The 24,783-nt window shown below is 43.4% G+C and overlaps 1 protein-coding gene across 6 annotated transcripts in view; it reads left to right on the top strand.

Annotated features, from left to right (window-relative positions):
- The window catches only part of LOC113158950 (transcription factor COE3), a 67,488-nt gene that overhangs the window by 19,568 nt on the left and 23,137 nt on the right, over positions 1–24,783 (top strand). For 3 of the 6 annotated variants that reach the window (XM_026355345.1, XM_026355347.1, XM_026355348.1), the window contains exons 7-8: positions 19,884–19,965; positions 22,018–22,159. In XM_026355345.1, the coding sequence (XP_026211130.1) occupies positions 19,884–19,965; positions 22,018–22,159 (224 nt within the window). The remainder of the gene's footprint in view (positions 1–19,883; positions 19,966–22,017; positions 22,160–24,783) is intronic. The other 3 variants (XM_026355346.1, XM_026355349.1, XM_026355350.1) reach the window with 1 other exon arrangement.

Genomic DNA, 24,783 nt, shown 5'->3' on the forward strand with positions numbered 1-24,783 from the left:
CTGTCTTGTGTGTTTTTTTTTCTATTGTCGCTGATAAATAGCTTTGCTCTGTACAAGTGTACACCGAGTTGGTAGTGAGTCGACATCCCTTTGTCTTTGTAGTTTACCAGAGATTGAGACAAGAAAGTAGAGGGAAGAACCCCATGATGGCCGGTCATGATTAACATATTCAGAGTGCCACTCGCTCTGTGTTCGTTTGTTAAGCCCAGTCTGTCTGACTAATGAAGTGGAGCGGCAGTTTATCAATTAACCCAGCACTGAGCCATTTGTGCTAGGGATAACACTCGCACTAGGTGTCACGTTGATCCAGTTTGGTGCCCTTTAACCTCCACGAGTGTCCAACAAGGCAAGTCTGTCTGACAATGACAGCAAGACACACCGGTCCACAACTGGAGATCCTCTAAACAGGATTTGTGCCTGCTGTTTGCCAGCAGAATGCAGAGAAAAGGGTGTTGATGGATTGGGTAATAGGATCATGAAAAAAGATCTCTACAAACTAACATTGGGGGTTTTCAGCATTCTCAGACTTCGCATAGATCATAGCAAACAACTTAGTGCTGTCTCTATTAAAACAAGCCCTCCCCTGCCATTATCTTTCCCCCCACTGCTCCATTCCACCATTTCACATTGTTTGTGTTCATTAAGACATGGGCGACCTGCCTTATCCACACATCAGACCTAGCTCTCAAGAGTAATTGCGATGGTCTCGCAGAGGATAATGTGGTTTAAACTCAGTATAGCCTGTCTATTAGGAGAGACATGATGGCAACCACAAATAATAAAGAACTATTTATTCCTCTCTCTGTGACGCTAACTAGGTAACATATCAAGGCAGCACCACTAAGGGTCTCTCTTACTGTCAGATATGGCACCCTTTATCCATTCCCAATGGCCCTTGCCTCGACATCTTTGCTCTTCATTTTCTCCATGAGCTTGGTCATAAATGCACACACACCTCATATATATTTGATAGTTAATATTTATCCTCGCAAGGGAAGTGCACTTTACATGTGGTAACATACGATTACCTGCAATTCTTATAGCAAAGAAACAAAATCGATATGGATATATAATTCATGACGGAGGGGCTATCAGTTTTTATGGCTCTCTATCCAGCCTCATTAAAGTTTTATCGTAATTGACTGCAAGCAAGAGTTTTTAAGGCATGTTTCTCCCTCACTTTCTACCTTTAATAATTAAGTAAAGTTTAATTGGTTGTATTTCGAGGCACCTAGTGGATGATAGGAGTCTCCCAAATTCAGAAACATGAATTATAGAGTGATGTGTTATGCATTAACCTGTCAGTTTGTTCATTTGTTAAGGCAGAAATATACGGTCCCAACCTTCCAAATCACATCCAGAAACCGAGTAACTGGCCAGGCCCTTCAAAAAAATTCCTTTTTTATGTCTTTCATTGCTGTGTTAATGTAGTGACATGACGCTGTCACTCAGAATGCTCCCATCAACCGCCAGCTCCAAATCGACTTCGCTGATTGGTGGTCAACTTGTTCTCTTGAAGGGAGATTGACAGATGGAAAATTGCACTCTCAGATTTCACCCTTCATTCGTTGCAGTTGTTCTTCCACTCGTCAACTCTCCGCCATGCCTGAGACAGACAGAGGCTTTATCCATTAGCTGTTGGCTTGGCGGGTGGGTGGGCAGATTGAGGCGGGATGGAGGAGGAGATGGGGGTAGGAAGACAATCCTACATTTGAGCACTCTGAGGGAAAATCAATCATGTCATCATAAGTGAGAAGTATGGATGAATTTCATCAGCTGGTTCCTGTCCTGTTCACGCCGCTGGCTCTCTGACTGGCCTGTCCCTTTGATTGGCTTTCTCAATGACCCTTAAATCCGAAAAGGGAGAAGATTTGGAAAACACTTTAATAAGAGGAATCGGACAGTAGTTTCAGAGTTACTATTTCCCACTTTCCCTGCTGCTACACTGTGGGAAGCCTCAAGTGGTTTCTCTTGACAAAGTGGTAATAGATTTACCATATGATTTTGTGCCAAACCAACATTAGGCAGTTTTGTAAGAAAATGTTTCTCAACCATTTTCCGTCCACAGCAGATATGATGAAGTGTTATAAAGGGCAGCAGCGCTCTGCAACTGCAAATGTATTTTATAATTTTTGCCATCATCTCACAAGGTCACAGATGAGCACTAAAAGCATCATAGGTATAGGGTGTGAAGCAATCAAAAATGGATGAAAGTGAAGACATGGAAATCACAGACGAGAAATTGACAGCCGTTTACAGCCTTCTTGTTGATGTGAACGACGGAGTGAGGGGGAAAACGTGAGAGAGGGAACGAGTGAGAAAGATAGGGAAAAAGGGAGAGTTAAAGTGGTGATAAATTTAATGGAAAAATCAAATACAAAACAAATTCATTCCTCTAAACTTGATGCTTCATTCGTTCTTTTCTTGGCCTGTGCTAAGCCTTAGAATAAACTGTCACTCCTTATCGATCGCATCTGAATTGTTACAGAGATTTCTGAGAAGTAGTCTTGACACACACCCTGCGAATAGTAATCTTGGGAGATGAGAACATCCAGACTGAACAGCTAACACCCCTGACTTAAAATAAAAGAGGCTTTTCTTTTCTCCCTTTTCTCAAATCCAAGCTAATACACTTTGGTGAATTACAAATGCAGTGATAAATATGTTGCGGTGAAAGATATGCCCTTGTTGGATACTGTCTTTGCTGGTAACTGTGAATGAAGGGGGTGTGGGGGGTATATTTTGTCATGGGAAATGTTTATAAACAGCAACTGAGCATGAAATGTTTGTACAACATTTGTTTGCCATTTGTGATGGAGATGACATGATCAAAAAATCAATTGACTTCACATTTGATTTCCAGCAAGCAGTTAAATGACTGCTGTCGACGGCACCCACTGAAATTCATGTATCATGGTATGGTTCATTATATTCTGATGGTGTATTAATTATGGCTATAGATAGAGAGCTCTGCTGTGAGCGGTAGCCAGGCTGCTGTGTGCCAGGGGGAGCTAGCCTGAGGAGGAAAGCTCTGCTTGTATCCACTCATCCCTCAGCTGACAGGCCTGCTCCAGGAGAAAAGGATTTCTCCAGATTGAGTGCCATTTTCTCTTCTTTAACAAGGAAATTAGTGTGTAAAGGAGATCTGTCAGGATAAAGTGCAGCTTGACTGCTGCCGCCCTCCCTTCCTCTCTGTCTTTCTTTCCCGCCCTTCCCTCCCTTTCCCATCCTGCAACTCGCTCTCCACCTCTTTCTCTCCTTCTATCAGCCTCTCTCCTTCCCTCTCTCCTTCTTTCCCTTCTCCCCCACTCAATGGCTCCCTCAGGGGATCTTCCTTGAGCATTAGCAGAACACATCCAATGTCCCAGCTACATGATTTCATGATATGATTTGTACCGGGGATTTGCAATAATCCGCAAATAAAGTTGAAAGTGAATGACTCTCAATAAGAGACGCAGACAAGCAAAACCAAACCTTTTAAGATTTTCTTTATCTTTAATGGCATGAAAAATGAATTTGTTTTGGATTCGATCACAACAATTCAGCAAAGGCCTGAGTATGTTGTTTTGTCTTTGGCTTTTATGATCATGATTAATTCCTGCACAGGAACCTCACTGATATACATAATGCATCATTCGCTCATTTAAATGTTCAGTTCCTCTGCAGTTGCAGAGAGCTTGGTAGCTCATTACACATTATCCATGTGTGCCTGGGAGTTGGAGTGCCAGCTACTCACTTGTAGTCAAAGATACCTATCTCATGGTTTAGCAGGATGTCACGAATTGACGATGCGATTAAAGTCAGGTGTCATCTCTACCAGCTTCACTCACCTCGTGTTCGTCCCTTTATTTTGTCCCAACATCTGTGAGAACTAACTTTTTACCTTGACTAGATGGACTGAGATGAGCCCCACTGGCACATTTTAATAAGTCTGCTTCAAAGGTGTAGGGTTAGAAAAAAAAAAAAAAATCAAAACATCCCGGGTTAATTTGAAATGTACTCTGCATCTGTGATGGGAAACAGCCTCACAGGTAAGTAAGGGAGACAATTAGGGAATATCCGTAAGTGCAGGAGCTGCATACTAAAAAACGCAAATCACTATTTCCCCATCTGGCCCCTACTGTGCCGAGAACTGCAGCTGAGGTCCGATTTCACCCGTCAATCACGGCTGCCTCGCTGTGGGGTGTGTGTCCTGGTGAGAGAGCCTACCCCCAAGTCATTAGCACACACAGTCAAACTGTACTGAGAACTGCCCTGCAACGCTCCGCTCTGCACCACGGTTTAAATATCCCCAGCCTGTGACAGGATCAGTTTAGCGATCTGTAGGATTGATCTCCTCTTTAAAGTTTTGCCTGAGGCGACTCTAATTGGGAACGAGGCTGCCTCCCACTCCCCTCACTCCCTTAACTGTCAGTCTTGGCTTTGTTTACTGAGGACATGCCCAAACCTATTTACTCAATAATGAGGAGACGTGGTGGGGATGCTGCTGATCACATTGAGGCCCCCAGCGGGACTTCTGCATGTTGGGAAGGGCGGGAACATCATTTTAGACTTTTTTGAGCTGGTGAAAGTTAGTCTACGCCGTCACTATAATATAATTCTTCCTCCTTGTTTTTTCATATGGCTCTCATTCCTTGATTTGAAGAGCACTTGTCTACCTCAGGGAATTTATTGTCATACCATGCACTTAGCTAAAATAGAACAGCAGTTAAAAGACAAAGCACACAAGTAGTATCATTTTACACTTGTAAAATGCCCTCCATATGTTTTATGCCATCTAAAAAGAATCAAAGCCAACCAAAAGCCCTCTCCAAACATGTGAGGTATCGCCAACGCCTTGCTGTGGAGTGGACTATTCATGATTGGAGTGCTTGGGCCTATTGGACCGTTTCCTTGTCTCTTATAGTGAATTCCTCAGATTCTCACTCTCATTTAGGTTGTTTTCATTTGCACTGAATGACAAAGCCTTTGGTGTGGATGGCGAGGCTATAGAGTCCATTGATGCCCATTGGGATTATGAATGATGAAGTGGAGAAGCTGCCGCTATCAGAGGGACACAACACTGCTCTTAATAGAAAAGCATTTAGAAAGGCAGTGGGGAGGAGGTGGTGGTGCTGGGGGCTTTCTGACACTCAACTGATAAGAGGCAGCTCTTCAGAGGTGGTAGTGTGTACAATGAAACACGCTGATGGGGATACAATGACACACATGTTGCATCTGACAGGCGGTGATTTAGACGTGGGGTTAAAAAAAAAAAAAAAAAACCTGGACCACACAACAGAGAGTTTCATGCTACAGAATTTTCTTGCGAGGCTGCCTGGGCATGTTTCTACTTATTGGTTTGATTTGAGGGAAAATACTTTGTCATTACTCATATCCGGACTTGACAGATAGAAGAGGGACAGGGAGAGAGAGAGAGAGAAAGAGAGAGGAGTTAGGAGTGTAGTGGCACAGGAGTGAAAGAGAGATATGCAGAAAGGGAGAGCTGTCAGTTTGAGGAATGAGCCTGATAAGAGGAAGGGACTCGGCAGATGGGCAGAAGAAACCGGCAGCACAGCACACTTCTCAATTAAACATGTAAATACCAAAAGGAGGCAGCGATGGAGATGAGAAAGTTAAATAAACACAGCACCGTGCTGTGATTGCAAGCTCGAAACACCACCACCTTTTGCCACGTATTTTTAGTTCTGCGGTTCCAGTGAACCCGCTAATCCTGCTTAACTTCTGCTTTAACATATATCTGTTCTTTTTGTGTTTTTATCATCTCCTGTGGCTAAATTGATTCACACAGAGCCTTTCAGAGATTCTATTATACCCACCAGCAAATATTATCATAGATCTAATTGAGCTGTTCGTTCATTCACTTTGTCCTTTGTTGTAATTTCTCTCTTATAATATTTTTTCCAACACACTCATTTTTACATATGTAAAAACACACCAGCACTCATACACAGAGCCCAACGCCATAATGTGAACTACAGGGAGTATCTTAAATACTTTTGTAGGCAATGTCCCTGACATTGATAACAATGAGCTTGGCATAACCACAGTACTTTCTTGGGGAAGATTCACAGTTTGACATTCAGCCCAGATGCTATCGCGGAGCCTCAGTGTTTAAGACCGCAGAGAAGACAGACATCTGTCACTTGTTACCTTTGAAGTGAATAAGAGAGGGATGCAGAAAAACACAGTGGACAAAAGGCCATTCTGACCACAGCCCCTCAGTGTTTACAAACGGAAAGAGAGAGTGACAGGAGAAACTCAAGATGAATGGATCACTGCTGTTGATCTCTCCTCCTCATTCCATGTGCTAAGTTATTCCGTGGCTGCTACCCCCAGTGGGGGGTGTAGGGAAACAGGAAGTTGAGAGAGGAAGGCTGAGGCAGACAGAACGCCTCAAGGACTCTGAAGGAGCAGAGCACTACAGCCTGCATGGGAAAAAAAACTCCTTAACAACTTACCGTACACTTCTCTAACCTGAGGTAGCAAACATTACAAATGTGAACATAATCCACATTTTAATGAGTAGATGATGCTATATTAAGGCAATATTTGCAATACTGTTGATTAGTCGTGTTGAAATTGCAGCCTCCATTGCACTGTAGAGAGTAGATTAAGAAGAAGTGTATTTTGATATAATTATTAGAACAATGGCCGTATTCATTTATCTTCTGTCATATCTCCTCAGACCTGTTTCTATTTCAGGTTGCACGTCAAGTGAGAGCAGCTATATCTGGCTGGCAATTAAGCTGGTCCTGCCTCCCCTTGATGCTTGATTAGTCCGATTGATGGAGGAGGCCATATGTGGCGGTGTCAAAACTTGGCAGCCAGGCTCCATCCTCTCAAATGAGAGGCAGGCAATAAAGAGGCAGACTGCCCAGACTGGGTGCACGTATGCGAAGCCTGCAGCGCCATGATTTGGGCCCCCTGATATGTTGCATTTTCTCTGGGGGTCTGTGGGGCACTGACCACTCCAGCCAAGTTCTCATTGGGGCAGAGGTGGCCACCGGCTAGGGGTGTCACTGTACTGAGTCCTCAGGGGCACAAGCTCCAGGCAAGGCATGGGTGTGTGTATGTATGGGGTGGAGGAGGAGCGGGGGGTGGAGGTTGAGTGGTAGATGGGGGGTTGGGAGGTTTAGAAAGCTGGAAGATATGGCCCCCTTCCCAATCTCGCTCGGAGACAACAAAAAGGGAATGCTTGAGAAGGGGAAGCAGCGGGAGGAGAGCACAAAGACAAAGGCGCGGGCAAGGTCAGTCTAGCTAATGGGCCTGAGCCGTAGGCTGCCTGGGGCTAGGCACACTTCTGTTCTCTCTCACACACTGGGCCTTCAAAGACCCTTCAGTCCACCCCTCTCCTTCTCTCCTCTCTTCCTCCATCTCTTCCTCTCCTCTTTTACTCTTTTCCCCACTTCCATTGGTGACACTTCCTCCCTTCAAAACATTCGGCACAGGTGCCTTTAAAAACACATTTTCCACGAGAAACCTCCCAAACACTCACTTGTATCAACAATTGTGAAGTTAAAATGATTCCAGATAGTATTTCCAGACTGACAGAGAACATTATTTACTTTTCAGTAGTGAGACGGTGCCAAATTCTTCAGGTTTTTATGCTGTCACTGGTCATCTTTAGGTCCAAGGTGGGTCCCTGGAAGTGCTAAGAGGAACTGTTGGAAATGAGGAGGAGGTGGAGTGTTGTTGTCAGGTTGGCTGGCTGGCGTTGGTTGGCTCCACTCGAGGGCTCCTTTAATGTGCAGCGGAGTAGAATAAGTGAGTGGCTGTGGGCACCAGCTGAGCTCACTCTCGTCTTCGCCTGGTAGCTGAGGGGTGAGCCGCTGCCACCTGACACTGGGCACACGGCTCAGGGCTCCTCTTGGCAACGTGGCACAGCACACATGTCCCCTCATTTGGATGGAGATTCAGACACAACACACAAAAGCTTTGCCCCCCCATCCGCACCCCCCCCACCCCCAGACCTCCTCCTCCTTTCTCTTCCTCACTCACTCAGTCCTTTTTTCCCCTCCTGTTTTTTCTCCCCTTCCTTTAGTTTTTGACAGCATCATAATAATCTGGGTATCTTCTTGATCATGCCCCATGTTTTTTTTTTTTTCTTCTTCATCTTCTCGGAGACGAGTTTGAAATTGCCTGCGTCAGGACTTTGCTAATTAAAGTCATACTTTCAAAAATGCCATAATAACTGTTAATTAGCTTGATGCTATTTTCAGCATAATTTGCTAATTAGTGGAAAACCTGTACAGCATTTCTCTCTAATTACAGTATGGCTCCGCACGGCGCATCTGTGCCTTGACTCCAAATGATACCATTACAAAGTCCCGTATTACGCATTCTCTCAAAACAGTTAATTGCCTCCACAGATAGTGAGATACTTCAGTCAGCTGATTTTTATGGTAATAAATGGACAGGCACAGACACAAACCTCCCTGGTTCATATTTATGAAATATGAAAAAGGAAAACAACCTCCTTATGAGATGCACGGAGTTAGTTTGGAATATAATCTGGTTGGTTCTGTGATGATTTTGTGTGCTCATGCGTTGAGTTGCAGAGACTTTTAATGAAGTTTCATTTATTCTATGTTATAACCTTGTGAGCAAGAAAAACCATGGAATTGGAAGTAAAACGGAACATCGAACGAAACACGGCCATAGCGAGGACGTCGGCCCTAAATAAAAGGGAAGGAGGTAAAGCTGTGATGGATTTTACTTTCAAAGGCGGCCGTCATGTAAATACTAGTAGCAACATGATGCGGCCATGCTACAGCTTATTACTGAGGATGTAACCACCTTGTCACCCCGCCAGTTATTTTCATGTAGTCTAGCAAGGGGAGAGAATTACGGACATGACCACATGTTGACCCTAATATATGTGTATACTAGACACAAATTATGACTCATTAAGTGTGGTGAGGAGCGTGATTGGCATGACCTCTGACCTTAGGACGTCAGCTACGCCCATCCTCCGCTTTGCCCTGATTTTGACAGCCACCAGTCTGACAGGGCTAGCTTCGGCGCTGGCTAATTAATGCACCACTTCAGAGACCCTTTCATTTATGGCTTCTGAAAGGCATTATTAAATTAATTAAACCACCAAGAGTTAGTCATTATGAAATCAGGAGGTTTACATGGATGACAGCGTTTATGAATTAAACATCCCCAAAGTTCCTCGCAGGAGATACCCCGAGCTGCGTGCGGGTACCTAGCGCGACAGATGTTTGCCCCCCCCCCTCCTCAAGCTAACCTGTATTGCAAGCGATTTAGGTCTCATTTGGGGGTTTGAAAACTGAAAGCAGGAGAGAAAGAGGTTCAGGATAGCTAATGAGCAGAGAAAGAGAGGGGAAAAGGAGGTCACTAGCTCTGTTCATCTGTAGACAGTACAGATGGTTCTGTTTTATACAATACAACAATGGTGTACATCAATTTGTTGATCACTAATAGATAGCTACTCTCAGATGAATTGCAGACTGGGATCAGTTGTCTGTGGGTTTTAGCTGAGAACTCTACATTTATAGCCTCGAAACATTTAAAAAGCTGTGTGCTGTTTTTAACTCATCATGTGATGTGAAAACTACAAATGGTTCACGAGATAAATCCCATAAACTTGGGCTTAGCTGGAGAGCAGAGGGCAGAGATGAGTAGCTCACTCAGGAGCCTTGACGATAGACTCCTTTTCATCTGTGGACTGAGATTCACAGATTATCTCAAGAGGCTCTCTATCTCTGTCCTCGTCTCTATTTCTCTTTTTCTGTTTCTCCACCCTCCCTTTCTCGCCCCTCGATTCAGGAAGTTTGCCAGCTACTGTCTTTGTTTACAATGCCAAGGGAAAATGTCAGAGCCGTTGAGAAAAATATCCTTAGAATCTTTTTTTTCATCTTCTTAATCTAACAGTTTACTGAACTTGATAAGTGTCCTATCAACATGCTAATCAAATTACTTCGGAACCAAAATTGACAGTTTTCATTAATTATACAAGATTATTCTAATTGCAATTCAAATTTATTCATTCCGAACAGAAGGTATTCAGTAATATTTTACAAAATTTGCATATTAAATGGAGGGAGTTCTGCATTATGCATGGTAATGTATGCACAGTTTCTTATTTTTAACTTCACGGCCATATGTGGTGTCGTTGTAGGAGCAGGTGAAAAGTCTAAGTGTGTTTAATTTGCTTGACAAACATTCGGCTGGAGCTTGTCAAGGGGAGTATTGTGAATGCCAATCTTTATTCTCTCTTTATTGATTACCCCAAACTCTAAACATCTGGAGGTAAATGGCACTGAGAGAGATGAACTGAATCATGGGATTAGTACCTTCAATGACTGAATCACTATCAATTACTTCAATAGCATAATTCAAATGTACTGCATAAAAGCTACAGTACCTTGGTTTGAGCCAGGATTAATATTGCAATTTAACGTAACAATGGAGGCATGGGAATGATATGGATTGGGTCCAACTTTTTCACATTGATGTCATAAAGCTAATGCCGTTATCTAAATACGAATGTATTTAATTCTTAATTTAGGCTTTGTTTGTAAAATGAAAAGGCTCAACGCATTAGGCACATGTTTTAAAAGGTAATGGATTCTGTGACTAAAACAACCTTATTTATTCACTGAGACGCAAAACCCCCAATTTGCTCTTTGTTTTTATTTCCTAGAGCGGGCAGTGAAGTGCAAACAGCTTACTGGGAAGCTGTTTACTACTGTATATGACAAAGGCTGTGCATGCAAGCATGTGCACGCGTGTGTGCGTGTGTGTGTGTGTGTTTATGGGAAAGGGGGCGGCTCTTCCAGCTCCACAGGCAAGGTCTTGTGTTGTAATGTAAGCGTAATAATTATCAAACAGCATCGGGGGCTCTGGGTATGGGCTTTAACAGGGGGAGAGCATGTTTGATATGTAGAATCAGCCCATAGTGCATCCATAGAGGGTGGCTAAATCGCACGGTTCATGGATCACATTAGTATTGCTCTGCATCCACCCTCGCACTATAGGTGATTTCCATTTAGACACACATTTCCACATGAAGATAAATATGACTTGAATCGTAATTTCCCTGAAGTAAATATAATACAAATACAACATAATATAGTGTCAGGCCAGGCAGGCTAATAGATTACTAGCGTGTTTTCCATTTGTATGGTAAGCGCTGAACCTAGGTGGTGGTCTGGCAAGTAACAAATTGAATGTTTAATCCATCTCAGTGCAGATTGAGGGTATCAGAAAGATCGGTAGTCGTATGAGTTCTCTTGTGACTGGTAGTATATTAGATATTTTTACTCTTTAGGGGTTTGGGGAATGTTGCTGGATTAACAGGAGGTGCAAAGTGGTAGATAAATGCAATTTCTTATCTTTTCTGAAGTTGTCTGTTATTTTTCAAATAGGTACTTGGCTTTGACACGCAGTATTTCCAGTCACTCAGTTGTGTAATCTCTGTTGTCAAGTACAGTAACACTACAATAACATTACCTCTGTTTGGGTTAGATACTCATGTAATAATTTATGACTTTTAATTAGGTCTATAGAATTGTATTTACTACTGAATTATTAACTGGACTCTCACCAATTACACATGTGTAAATCATTACAGTCACTTCATTATGTTCTTCCAGAGGGTTCCAACCTTTTATGTTGAAGACCATTGTGGAGAAACCATGAGAAATGTGCAATAGATATGCTTCCTTAATGTTACCAAACATCCTAAGTACATATTTAATTCTTTAATAAATGTTTGCTGTGGCATTTTGGAGAAGCAAGATTAGCGTCAGCAGCACAGCATCTCATATAAAGTGTGACAAATTGATATTTTTATATAGCTTAATCTGTTTACTATGATGTTTATGCGAGGAATTATTACAAACTAATTAAAGAAATCACTTTGATATAATTAGTCAGATTTCAGGAAGCTCATTAGTAGTAATTTGCATGAAAAATAAGCCCTGTAGTGGTGCTTAGACCCAGCTATTCGATCTGTGTTTTATCTGGTTACACATCAACCCCCATTGTTTGTTGTTTGAGGCTGTCTGAAGTGGCCCAAAATATTTTCAGTCATTGCCCTGAGAAGCGGCGGGGTGTCTTTCAACATATTCCTCCCCTAAAGCAAGTCAACCTGTATGTGGAAGCAGACACACGCCTCTGTGTACATAAGGCAGGAGAAGTGAGCGGCAAAACACTGTCTATTTATCTGTCAGGTTCCTGACAAAGAACTGAGCTGACAAGCAAGGGTTTCCCTCAACAGAGCAGGGGGGCTTTATTCACCGTACTTACATGCCCAGTCTATGCCCAGAGACTCATGTTATTTGCAAATCACACTCTTTGAAAACTCACAAACGGGGCGAGACATGCCACGCTATGGGTTTGTCAGCTGCCTTCACAACAGCTAGCTACATCGCTAACAGTGTGCGGTTCTGTAAGGAAGCAGCTTTCTCTTAGCATTTGCCTCGCTGTCACTTTTTCCAACACATGCGATCTGTGTCTTCATGCTTGGGGTCTCTCCTCCCTTAGAGGGTTGCCATCTTCCCTTTGGACTGACAAATAAAACGCCCACACTCTGCCACTGAAATATAAAAAAAAAAAAGAAGGGGATGGAGGGGGGCGCTCCTGGAATTACATCACTCTCTGTTGAAGTGTTTATTCCAGAAATTGATGTCCATATATTAAATTCACATAATCAGATAAAAGAATGTTAATGATTTAAAAGGAAAAAGGCTATTTTTTAAGGGCCTTTTTTTTCTCAGGATACCCATGTCTGAGGGTTTCAAAATGCTGTTACAAAAACAGGACCTGTTTATTCTCTATATCCTTTTCCCACCACCGACGAAATCCTTCCCTAAACATCCGGACAGAGGAGCACTTGTGTGGCGCTGATGTCACAGACCTACCTGGCCTCCCTCTCACAAAAGCTAAGGTATCATTAGCTAGGCCCACACAATGGCCATTCAACCGAGCCACAGCGTTCCTCGGGACCAGGGAACAATGTTATTTTTTGTTTCAGAATTATAAAGACAGAGTTTTGCAGGAAACCTGACAGACAAAACCCTTTAGAGGTAAATGCTCCAGGCGGCTTTTGGGTTTAATCTTTTCCCATTAGCATTTTGCCCCCCTTCCCCCCCAACTCCACCTTCTTGCTCACACACAAAGAGCATATTTACAGGGTCAAAAGTAAAGGTTCTGGGTCTCTGGAGACTCTGTTTTGTGTAGATCTCCTATATATTGACAACACTTTAATTTATGTTATATGAGCTACTGAACAGTACCAAAATCTTTATCAGGTATCTGTCTGTAGTGCTAAATACACATTATCCACGTGCGTATTCATCTTAACCAAATAATGTTGGGGTTTTCAATAATACTGTGCAAGCATATTAAAAATGATTAACCCTCAACGCAGGACTTTATATAATAGTTATATTGTCAACAATACAACAGCAGTGCTAAGGGTTCATATGTGCTACCTTTTTGTGTGTGTTCGGGTGCAAGTGTGCTTACGTACGTGCGTGTGCACACATTCACTTATGCTTGTGTGTGTGTGTGTGTGTGTGGGTGTGTGTGTGAGTGTGTATGTATGTGTGTGTGACTCCATGTGTGTGATTCATTCCAGGGCAGTTTTAGTCCTTATAAAATATTCATTTTGGTTGTGCAGGGCCCTGTAATTGCCATCTCTCACCCTGAATTATTTATACCTCGCACAGACTGACAAAGCTTTGCCATACGGCCCCAGATGAATCAGAAAGCAGCCATCTCTGCTGCCAACAGCACTGGGCTTTCACACAAATATGGCAGCCACGTCTCTCTGCCTGGCCTCTCTTAATTTGACATTTTCTTTTTCCCCGTGCCTTTGTCCTAGGTGCACAGAAAGGTTACCTGTTAGCTTTAAGCACCGACCCAGTCTCTGTCTTTCTGTCTCTATCCCCCCTGCCTACATGACAGTCCACAGTGGGTGTTTTTTTTTGTCTCTTTTGAGAACACGTTAATGTGGCGGCGATGTCAGAGTGGCTGCCTCATGTTTTATGATGACTGACCAGTCCTGACAGCCACTTTGGATGTATCTATTATACATTAGTAATAATACGATGTAAAAAATACACTTGCATACATTTGAGCATGCATGGACAGACACTACTGGTGCATGGACCTATATGCAACACATACACGCACGTGCAAATAAGCCCCCAATGGCTGTTGGTAAATGGCCCCCCTGCTGGCCTTCCTTGTACAGCTGCGTTCCTGCGTCTTGCCTGGGTCTGATCACTCCAAGGTGCCACAAGAGAAAGACAGCACTGTATGGCTCTCATTGTAGAACGGCTTTGGGGCCTTACAGAACCCCACGTTCCAACACCCTAAATACCACTATTCACCCAGGCCAGCTACTCCAACATATGCTTATCTTCCATCTCACTAGTGCGGGGAGGTGCTGACTGGTATTTCCTTAAGGCTTTGAGCTCCAATGCTGACCAGTAATCAAAGCACCATATTTCTTCTTATTTCTTCTGTGCAAAAATAACCAAGAGATACCTGTCTGCTGTGTGGTGAGCAAAGTAAACATGTGATTTGTTTTGTAATGTCAGCACCCGTGCGACTTATGTTGTTGAGACTGTTGTAGTCATTATCAATAATCATCATCACTAGGTTTTTATGTGCTGGTGGAGATTTAGTAATATTTATGAATTTCAGTTTGCTTGTAGTTGATATTGGCTCTATAGCAGCAACCCCTGTTTGATTCATTTTAACAACAGGGCCATGCGATACAAAACAACGCAGAATTATTTATGTTTTGTGTCTTATTATGCTGTGTTCAAAGTCCTGGTAGAGAAAAGCCGGATTCAGAGTAAAACAAAGAACAGCATGCAACAGTACACAGCCTCAGCAGTATCTTGATGTGAGAGGCCGGGAGAGGCAGAGAGAAAGCTCGGGGCTAAACATGCAGTATGTGGCGGGCTGGAGCTAAAAGCTGCATAAAGCACACAGCCTTAGTCTACTGTTAGCAAGTGATGGATAGTTAGCAGGAGCTCGGCGTCTTTGTCTAATCTGTTACAGTAAACCTGCGCCAAAGCCTGAAGGGAATCAGTAGGGGCTAGCTAGGAGTAGGTTTGACGTGAAACCATTTGTGAAGACGAGCGATTCTCTTAAGTAAGAAACTAACAGTGTCCAGAGAGAGAGAGAGAGAGAGCTAGTGAGCGAGACAGGAGGTGAGGAGAATAAGTGAGAGTACAAGAGAGAGAAGCAGGAAGAGATACCATAATGAGTCCTGTAGCCATGGAGTAAATGAAGAGGGATTGACAGAGTGAGGGATCCTCAAGTGAAATAATGTCAATGCCACTCTGCCCATTAGAGAGAAAGGAGGATGGTGGAGGAGAGGGTAAAGAGGAATGAATGGAGGGACACAGCTACATGTTAGATAGCAGTGGAAGCACATAAATTATTTGTGACACCCCCACAACACACACACACACACCACTAACAGAAATATGGTGCAGGTGCAAAAATAAAGAAATAAAAACAAAATGGCCTTGGAAATACCCAATAAATTCTCCAAGACGTGTAGTTGGGATATTTGATGTCGAACAATAATAATCACAGTGACATCTGCCTTGCTGCTCTCGGAGGAGATGGGCAGAGTCTGTGAATGGAAGGGGTTAATCTCCCAAACCCAATAAGGTTGGATAGTGAGGCACTTGTTCCCTGATAAAGAAGTGATAGGATCTGTGGGTCTGGTCCCTCGGCGCTTGTACAGGGGTAGAGCAAATATTGTTAATGTGCTGTGGTTTACTTCAGCTAAGGCGAGAAAAACAGCTCTGCTTGACGAGAGAAGACAGCGGCGAACCAGAATACGACAGAAATGGCCATGCGGCTTGGCTCAGCCTCCCAAGGACTTAACTGGCATATATTTCCAAGTCCACTCAGTTGCATAAATAAGTGTTCGGGAAGATTAAGATCTATAAGTGTCTCTATTTCTCGTTTTACCTGCTCCGCCTTGTCACAACAGGGATCTGAATGCAGTTCAGTGGACTGCCTAATAACCGGAGCAGTAGGTAGAGAAGGCAGGAGGCTTGACATTAAGACCCTGGCGTTTTGGAAATCCGATACGCTATTGACCCGTGTACTACTATCTGAGCATAGAGATCTGGTGTCAGCAGATTGTAGTCTGGTGTTGGGAGCCATTTCTTACAGGGCTCCTGTAACAGGGGCCCATTGAGTCTGGAAGGCAGCTGGGGCCTGATGGGCTGGAGCTGGGTGGTGATCGATACTCACCACCCTGCAACGGATGACCTCACTGTCATGGCTGCCGGCTGTGGACACTGCATGCTAGTCATTAGTGCCGGGGCACCAATCAGGAGCTTAGAGTTGTCAATACCTGACTCTTACAGATACTGTGGCCATCTGTCAGTGTATTGTGTAACAGCCTAAACAAATACAAACCCTTTAACACAATAAGAATAAGGTGTACTTTTGAGGAAATAAATTCTCTCAAGGACGTAATGTAAGAAACCAGCGAGTGATCATCATTTTGAATACTTCAGAATTAACTGTACATTTTTAAAAGCCATTAAATTATAGTACAAATCAAAAAATGAATGGGTGAATGAAATTGACAGGACAGCTAGCTTCCACAGCCCTCCTAATAATACAACATTATCCTTATTTGCCCTCTTCATTCAAATCAAAGGGATGGACATTTATCCATGAGTGACATCAACCCGGCAATTAAGTTGGCCATTTAAATGAGAGAAGGCCTTCCTCACCTTCCCTGTTTGTTTTTTTTCTCTCCATCTCTTCTTTTTTTTTTATTCCCCGCCTGTTTGATGATGGGAGAGGGTGAGCTAGAATTAGGGCGATGGGTCTTCCTTTGAGTGTCAGCCTAAAATGATCAGAGTAAAGATAAGAGGGTCTAGCAGCCCTCAAATCAGTCAAAGTGCCAAAGTCGGCCTTTTTCTCCTCAATTACCGGGTCTGTGAAGCCAGGGAGTGGAAGGCGCAGAGCCTGCTGCATTACTAAAGAGACAATCCATTTCCCCTTTGACCAGAGGGAGAGAAATCATTATGGCATGATTAGTAGCTTCGGCAGTGGGCGAGCATGGAGGTACTACAGGAGAATCGTATTAATTGCCTTTACCAAGGCATGAGCGGGATTGTTTTAACGTTGATTTGTGGACCTGTATGACGAGCTGTCGGAGATAAAAGCTGATGTCAGGTCTTAGTTATACTGGCAGACTTCGGGCATGCAGACAGAGAAGGTTGATGTCAAAATGAGCTTCTGTGGCTGCCCTGGAAGTCTTTTTCTATATGCCTGTCGATGTCTTCCTCTTTGTCTTTCTTCACACTTCATAGTTTTCCTTTACGCCTCCCACTATCCCTCCCTATACTCCCCCCTTCCCTCGGATGGACTACACCCCACCCTTTCCCTCACTCCCTTTCGCTCTCCTCCAACTGATAGCTGCCTTGGCCGATTATTTCATCCAGTGCGGTCCACTGAGAGCCTCCTTTCCCGGCTTTGGAAGAGCTTTAATTAGCCATGTTAATATCCCCTTCATTGGCCTTAATATCACTCAACACCTTCCTCCATCTCAGCGGCCACCAGGGTCCCCCTGTCCTGTCAGAACAGCTGATTATTGAGAAGGATAGCTTTAATCAAACCTAATTGCAGTTCATTCTTTCTCTCTATCCCCCTTTGCCCTCCATTGCCAACATCTAATGGCAGCGACGACTTGATATCCCATTAAAAAACAATTAAACAACCTCCTTTTGTCTCTGTGCGTGCCAAAACACCAGCACAAACTTCTGTAGATATTTAAGAAGTAAAAGAGAGAAAGCGGGGCCTTGTCTTAATTGCTCTCCTTTTCACCAAGGACCAATTTGCACTGTGCTCATGGAGAATCTTAACCAACTCAAATGTAATGGATGCTATAGCACTGCCACTGTTGTGGACTATGAAAATTAAGCTTATCTTTTTAGCAGAGAAATTGTGCTTAATTGCCTTCATAACAGTAAACATAAAGGAGCTACTTTATGATAGCGTGGGCACTCAATTTCATGTGTTTATTGTTTCTTAACTTTTGCTTTCACTCTAGTAAAAACTGTATGTGAAAGCATTAAAGTATCCGAGGAAAGAGACAAGACTAACTTTGAAAGAACGCGTTTCTTTCATGAAGTGCTTGCTGAGGAAATGTATTCTATCTCTGGTTGTGACATAAATTAGTCTACCAACGGGTGTTGCATGTACATACGCATGCTCACACACACATATACAAGTGTAGATGTGCATGAACACACACACACACACGCGCGCTGGCCTTACCCAATCTGTATGAGAGGCGACAGACAAATAAAAGTCGTATTTCAGGTCTGCTTTCCGCACATGTCTGCTGCTCTACATTATGACTCTTTGGGGAAATAAAAACAGGGTCAGGGAATTAGAGTACATAATGGTCATTTTGATGATCAGCCAACAGATGCAACCCGAAAACACAGTGAACACAATCAAGCGAAATGCACTAATGACAAGTCAGGTTTTTTATGGCCTCACCACACACCGACAGGCAATCAGCATTCTGGCATGGGTTAAAACGTCTTTTATTGATGTCTAAGCCAAAGCTCCTTGGATGCGGAGTGAAAATATTTTCTCACCTCTCCTCTCCCTCCTGGGCCCTCGGTAAAGCACAAGGTATAGGAGTCTATTGAAGAACACTTCTAAATGACCAGTGCATGTGTTAATGTGGCCAGGGTTAGAAGGGTCATTGCAGACTCTGATTTATGGCCTGGCCCGGATCCCACTGGGCGAACGAGAAGTCTTAAGTGTTGTGAAAGCGTCCTCACAGGCCACACAAGCCACTGTATTTAGCTGAATGAAATGGCCATGCAATCTATGGTGCAATCTATGGTAATCCAACGAGCCGCTGTGATTCTGTGAGCCAAGTTAGTATTACAATGAAAACCACAGCATTGCATATAGTAATGCTAGTGCAATGTGATGAAAAATAAATATCACTACACGGTATTTATAATGAATTGAAGAAAGCAAAGGCACAATCAGTCATGTTTCTGTGGGGAGGGTTTGCAAAAACAAGTCAATTTCATTGTTTATTCTGTGTGGTTGTGTAAGATTTTACACAATAGGCTACAATTCAGACAATTTTTCTTACTGACTTTGTTGTTAATCTTCCTCTCCTTAACTATTTTATGTCTGTGAGGCTATACGGCTGATATACAGCTCTCAATACGCAGCTTTATCAATAAATTCAGGGATACTCGAGAGGAAGCAGGAGAGGAAAGGCAGCTTACAAACTAACCAAGCCCAGATCTCACTCAGACGTGACATTTGTTCAGAGACGATTAGCCAGGTTGTAATTTGTGGCATAATTGCCTCACCCACCCACAAGTGCATGGGTGTGTGTATGCGTTACGCATGTGTGTCTGTGTGTGTGGCATACGGTGGTCCCAGGAGTGTCCGCCTAATTGCCTGACAGGACTATAAGTTTTGTGGCGCGCTCTCACCTTGTTAGGTCCTTTATCCCTGATGCTCTTCAAACAAGACCTGGTCACAGGTGGGCCTCATTTGCTTCCCTATTGAACAAGAGAACTTTAATTGCACAGGGGGTGTCCTGGGATTAAAGAGGTGGGTGGAATATCAAGTGACTTCCTGTATGTTAGTGGCAGATGGGTGTTGGGAAAGACCCATGAACTCAGGTGAGGGGATGAGATGACAAAGAGACTGATGCGCTTGATTTTGAGTGAATAGTAAAAAAAAGGGTAAAGTCACGTTTGTTTCTGACCGACTGGATGAATGGATCAGACGTGTCTGAGAAAACTTATTTAAATATTATATTATAAGACATCATTTAAACGTTTTTGGTTTTGTTTTGTGCTCTTTTTCAGATTCTTCCTCAAGTTCTTTCTCAAGTGCAATCAGAACTGTCTGAAGAATGCAGGCAATCCACGAGACATGCGCAGATTCCAGGTGACTAAAATCTATTTCACACATATGCTCTGTCTATTTCTGTCTCTGTCTCTCACTGTCTGTCTCTACCTTGGCAGGCACATTCGCGCACACAACTGCACTGCACTAAGTCACATCGACACACATATGAATACAATTCGGTTACTGGCACTGAAGGAAGCAAAACCCAGGGAAAAAGAGAGTGAAGGATTTTGTGTCCTGTGTGCTCTGGACAGAATATTTATTAGGGAATACCATCTGACACAAATAAGGATATAGGATTTAAGAGTGCCATCAATTGTGTTCCTGACAGCTTTCTGAGCCTCAGCGCAGAGGGGAGGACGATCCAACCACATGTAACAACAGTGTTAACTCAGGATCTGTCTGGCAGCGGAAACATATCTCCTTATACACACATATGTGCATGCACGCTAACACATGTGGAAGGATGTACATACACGCAAGGAGTGCATATATTTGTTTTCTCATAGTTACCCACATATTGTACGCATACTCTTAAGGCTGCATGCAATTCTTTAAATAGCCAATGGAAACCATCTTAAAGTATCTGAGAACCATCATTATTCTAAGCTGATAAATGGTGATTTATACTAAATGCACATGACCACTGATAACTTTTACAGCTTCTTTAACCTTCTTGCTTCTAATGTGTCAAGTTGTTGAAGCTTGAAATTATTGACCCCCTGCTGATCCATTTATCCAGCCATCCATCCATCCTACGTGCACATTTTCCCCACAAACAGCCCACTAGGTCAAGGTGAGAGAGAGAGAGTTTAGTGTGATTTGTCCTATAAGGACAACAACAAACTACAGGAGGGCGTCTGTCTCTGACAGCACTGTTGTCTGATAGACACACAAGCCAGCAACCTCCAGGAGGAAGCCCAGACATGAAACAGACAAGACAAGGTGTCCCCTCCTGATGTCACCACCATCAGACTTCACCTGCCTTCTCAAATCTTCCCTCAGGGTGAATGTGGACTGATGCATGACAGCCACCAAGGGCTTTCACCTCTCACTCCTACGTGTCAAAAAGAATGCAAGAACTAAGTTGCAGTATCGCGCTTTTTTGAAAATGTTCGCATTAAGTCTAAAACAACAAGACTCTGGATTGCTTTGCTGATGATCATCGCTCGTCTTCAGTCCAGCAGTTAGTATGCCATTTTTCCCCAAATAGATTTCCCAGATGCTCCACTATAGGTGTTTCTCTGGCCAAAGTTGTGTATTCTGCATGCCTTCCACTCCACTTATTACCCCCAAAAACCAGCTGGAGGCCAGAGAGGGCCCAATCCATCATCCTCAGCTTGGCCCAGGTCTGAACCTGCTCACAAGAATGGAGCTCTTTCACTTCCCCTTCTCTCTCCTCTACCCCCACCCTTCCCAAACCAACCAAAAAAAGCCACCCCCCCTCAAATTCCACTGCTGCACTGAGGTCACTTACCGGCGAAGCAAACCTGACAGGGGCTCTCTGTTTCCGGCTCAGAAACACTTTGGCTATTCACATGCGGCTCACTGTTTTGAGATGTGGTGGCCAAAAAACAACAACAAAAATAAGCTTTATGAAATATGGAGTGTGGCTTGGAATCTGATCCTAGTAAAATGTTTGTTGAGTGATGGGATGGAGTACAGTTGAGTTGCTAATGACTCCAGTAATATTTTAAAAGCGAGGCCTTCCATCCTCAAATAGATGGACAAGCTGATCAATAATTCTGAGCTTGGGCTATGATGACAGTTGGTAGAGTGGGTAAACGGAAATGGTATTTTAGTGATTGAAAAGTCAATTAGCTGTACACAAATGCAAGACACTAAAAAGCAAAATGGCAGAGAAGCAGGGTAGCTGTAATGTGATATGTCCAGAGAACAACCACTTTCAGAGGTTGGACAATAGTAATCAATATCACACAGGCATGTACCTGGACACAACAGTTTCTTTCAAGTATCTACTTTTCCCAGAACATGGAACCGATAAATATATATACATATATATATGTATATATATATATTTATCCTTCAAACATACAGGAATTTCATGTTTAACCTTCACTCTTCTTGCAGGTTGTCGTATCGACGACTGTCAATGTGGACGGCCATGTCTTGGCTGTCTCTGACAACATGTTCGTACACAACAATTCCAAGCATGGGCGAAGGGCTCGCAGACTCGACCCTTCAGAAGGTACGCCTCCTTATCTGGAGAATGGTAGGCACATTTTTACATCTTATAATTTGCTACGCTCCTTTTTCCCTTAGTTTCTCTCAGACGCCCTCCCACTTCACAAATCACACACCTACTGTAGTTGCTTCTAGTTCCTTAGAAACCTTTGTTCCTCCATCTCTTTCATTTTTACTTTTTAAGTTGCTTTTTGCCTCCCTCATTCATTGTTACGTCTCAAATAGAAATAGTTCGCATTACTCGGTGTATTTCTCATTTCAATATCACTAATGATGCTGATAATCCTCAAGACTAATTTATGATGTAAAAGTATTATACTACTTCCCGTCTCCTAATGCACCTACATTCGTCCTAAAAGCCCATGTGAAACATGATCAAATTGCTTAAGAATTTGGCTGTGAGGTCAATTTCCTGTCATTGGGTTCTGCAGATTTAGCTGTGAGAGAGCTGAAAAGAGGGGGAGGAAGGAGAAGGAGGGAGGAGGGAATAGTGGGTTGATGGTGTGTGTGTGTGTGTGTGTGTGTGTTGGGTGGGGAGGGGGGGGGGGGGGCCTATGAGAAAAACAGAACTTACTGTTTTTCTTCCAACTGATTCCATATGATAGACTGATTGCCTGCTTAGCCAAAAGAGAGAAAAGAAGGACCACCAAACCATGGGAAATGCAAAAAGTAAAATGCACTAAACATAACCTTATGACCCTCGTGGCTTCCAGTTGCAGATGGGAGCACACACAGCTGAAACATTGTAAGAAAAAAAGGGGAGAACTGACTTGGGCCAATTGTGCAAATTGCTTATCTTCAGATTTCAAGAGCCAATTATGGCTGGGCAAACAGTTTATATACACCACTGACTAAAACAAGCTTCTCTACACATTAAGGGGCATTACCACCATCACCAAAAGCAAATGTAATGTTTAATACAACAACAACTAATAAAAAAAAGACTAGACAATTAATATATCTCAGTGCTCTCCAGTCCTAGTGGGGGAAAAAGCTAATCTATTTGTTTTTGTCTTTATTAATGACTCCTCTACTGGAGAACAAAATCAAATAATTAAAGTCCTGCCCGGAGCACCAAAGTCATTATGTTCGCTGACGTTCTGTTTGTGTGTTTCACGTTTATGACACGATAGGTGTGGATCGCCTAGCAACCAGTTTCTTAATGAGGAGAGCAATTAAGGAGGTTGAGCCCTCGCCTCCATGTTCCCCGGCTCCCGTGGGACCCCCTGTGCTTTGTGTGTGTGTCTGTATGTGTGTGGGTGTGCTTGTGTTCCTTACAGGTTACCTCAACCCATCCTTTTATTCCTCTCTTCACCACACTCTTCAAAGCAGCAGAGTGACGCCCCGTAAAGCAAGAAAATAAGCTATTGTCAACCGCCCAGCTGAACATGTCTTTGTCTAATAACTTTAATACTCCTTCCCTCTGTTTAACCGTGTGCGCTCTCACAAGTTGAGATGTGTGTTTTTTTTTTTTTTACTCACCTCCCAGGCTCAGCTCCATAACAAACTAATTTAACATGCATCAACAACTATTGCTCGCTTTGAGTCACCTTTAACAAACAGAGATGTGACACATAAAGTCATAAAATATAATTCCAGCCATGCCCTCCATAGCGCTCTGACAACGAGCAAGCAGACAGACAGCGTGCTTTAAATTAGCAACACATTCTTCCCTGGGAGTTCACTTGCGGAGAAGCCTCAGATATGTGACTGACTGTGTGGCTGAACCAGAGAGGCATCCTTCTCTCAGCTCAACATTGCACTTGCAACCGACTGCCTGCCAGTGATCAAGAGGTGCTGCCCCCTATTGGTGGAGAGATGGGATGGCCTGTGGATGACAGACTGAATCCCACCATGTGACATTTTTGTTCACTTGTGTGGATTGTTACAAAACAAGCATCTTATGCATTCAGACATGAATGTGCTTTGTGGCTGCCTGTCACTCAAACATGTATAGATTCAGGCTCATAGGTGCATAAACATGGTCACAAATAGCCAAGCCTTTCACCCCCCACACACATACAGACACGCATGGACAGCTCACACACACACAGACTCTATCTCTCTCCTTTTCTCACTCACACACACACGTTCCTTAGCTCAGTTCCACCATTATAGAGCCCCAGACAATATAGGAGACTCAGCATAGAGCCTGCAGCGCCTGCCTCATTTGCATGCCAAGTGGCTGTAATGCTGTTAGGGTTTATGCAATAAAGACAAGTGAATCCAGACTGCTGGGCCTAAGAGGAAGAAAGAGAGGGGGAAGGAAGGGGGGAAGAAGAGAGGAGGAAAGGAGAAAGAGAAGAAGAGAGTGTGTGAGAGAGAGAGGTTGAGAGTGAGGAAGAGACAGAGTGAGGGAGAGAAAGTGAGTGAGAGAGAGAGAGAGAGAGAGAGTCAAAGGGAACAGATGGCCCAGGGAGAGGTAAAAGGTATAATCCCATCAGCTGCACTATCAACCGACCATCTGGACATCCCACAGCACAATTACAACACATTTCAGCAGGCAGAACAAAGGACAGCTTCGCAGGGCCACATCAGACCTGTTTGAGTGTCACAATAGTAGAGATGGAACCTCCTCTGCTCAGATCTTGGATCAGTTTTGACGTCCGTTACGGATAACCCTAACCATAGAGGAACAACATTAGGACAGAT

This window comes from Anabas testudineus, chromosome 15 (genome assembly GCF_900324465.2).
Source record: "Anabas testudineus chromosome 15, fAnaTes1.2, whole genome shotgun sequence".
Classification (NCBI taxonomy): Eukaryota; Metazoa; Chordata; class Actinopteri; order Anabantiformes; family Anabantidae; genus Anabas; species Anabas testudineus.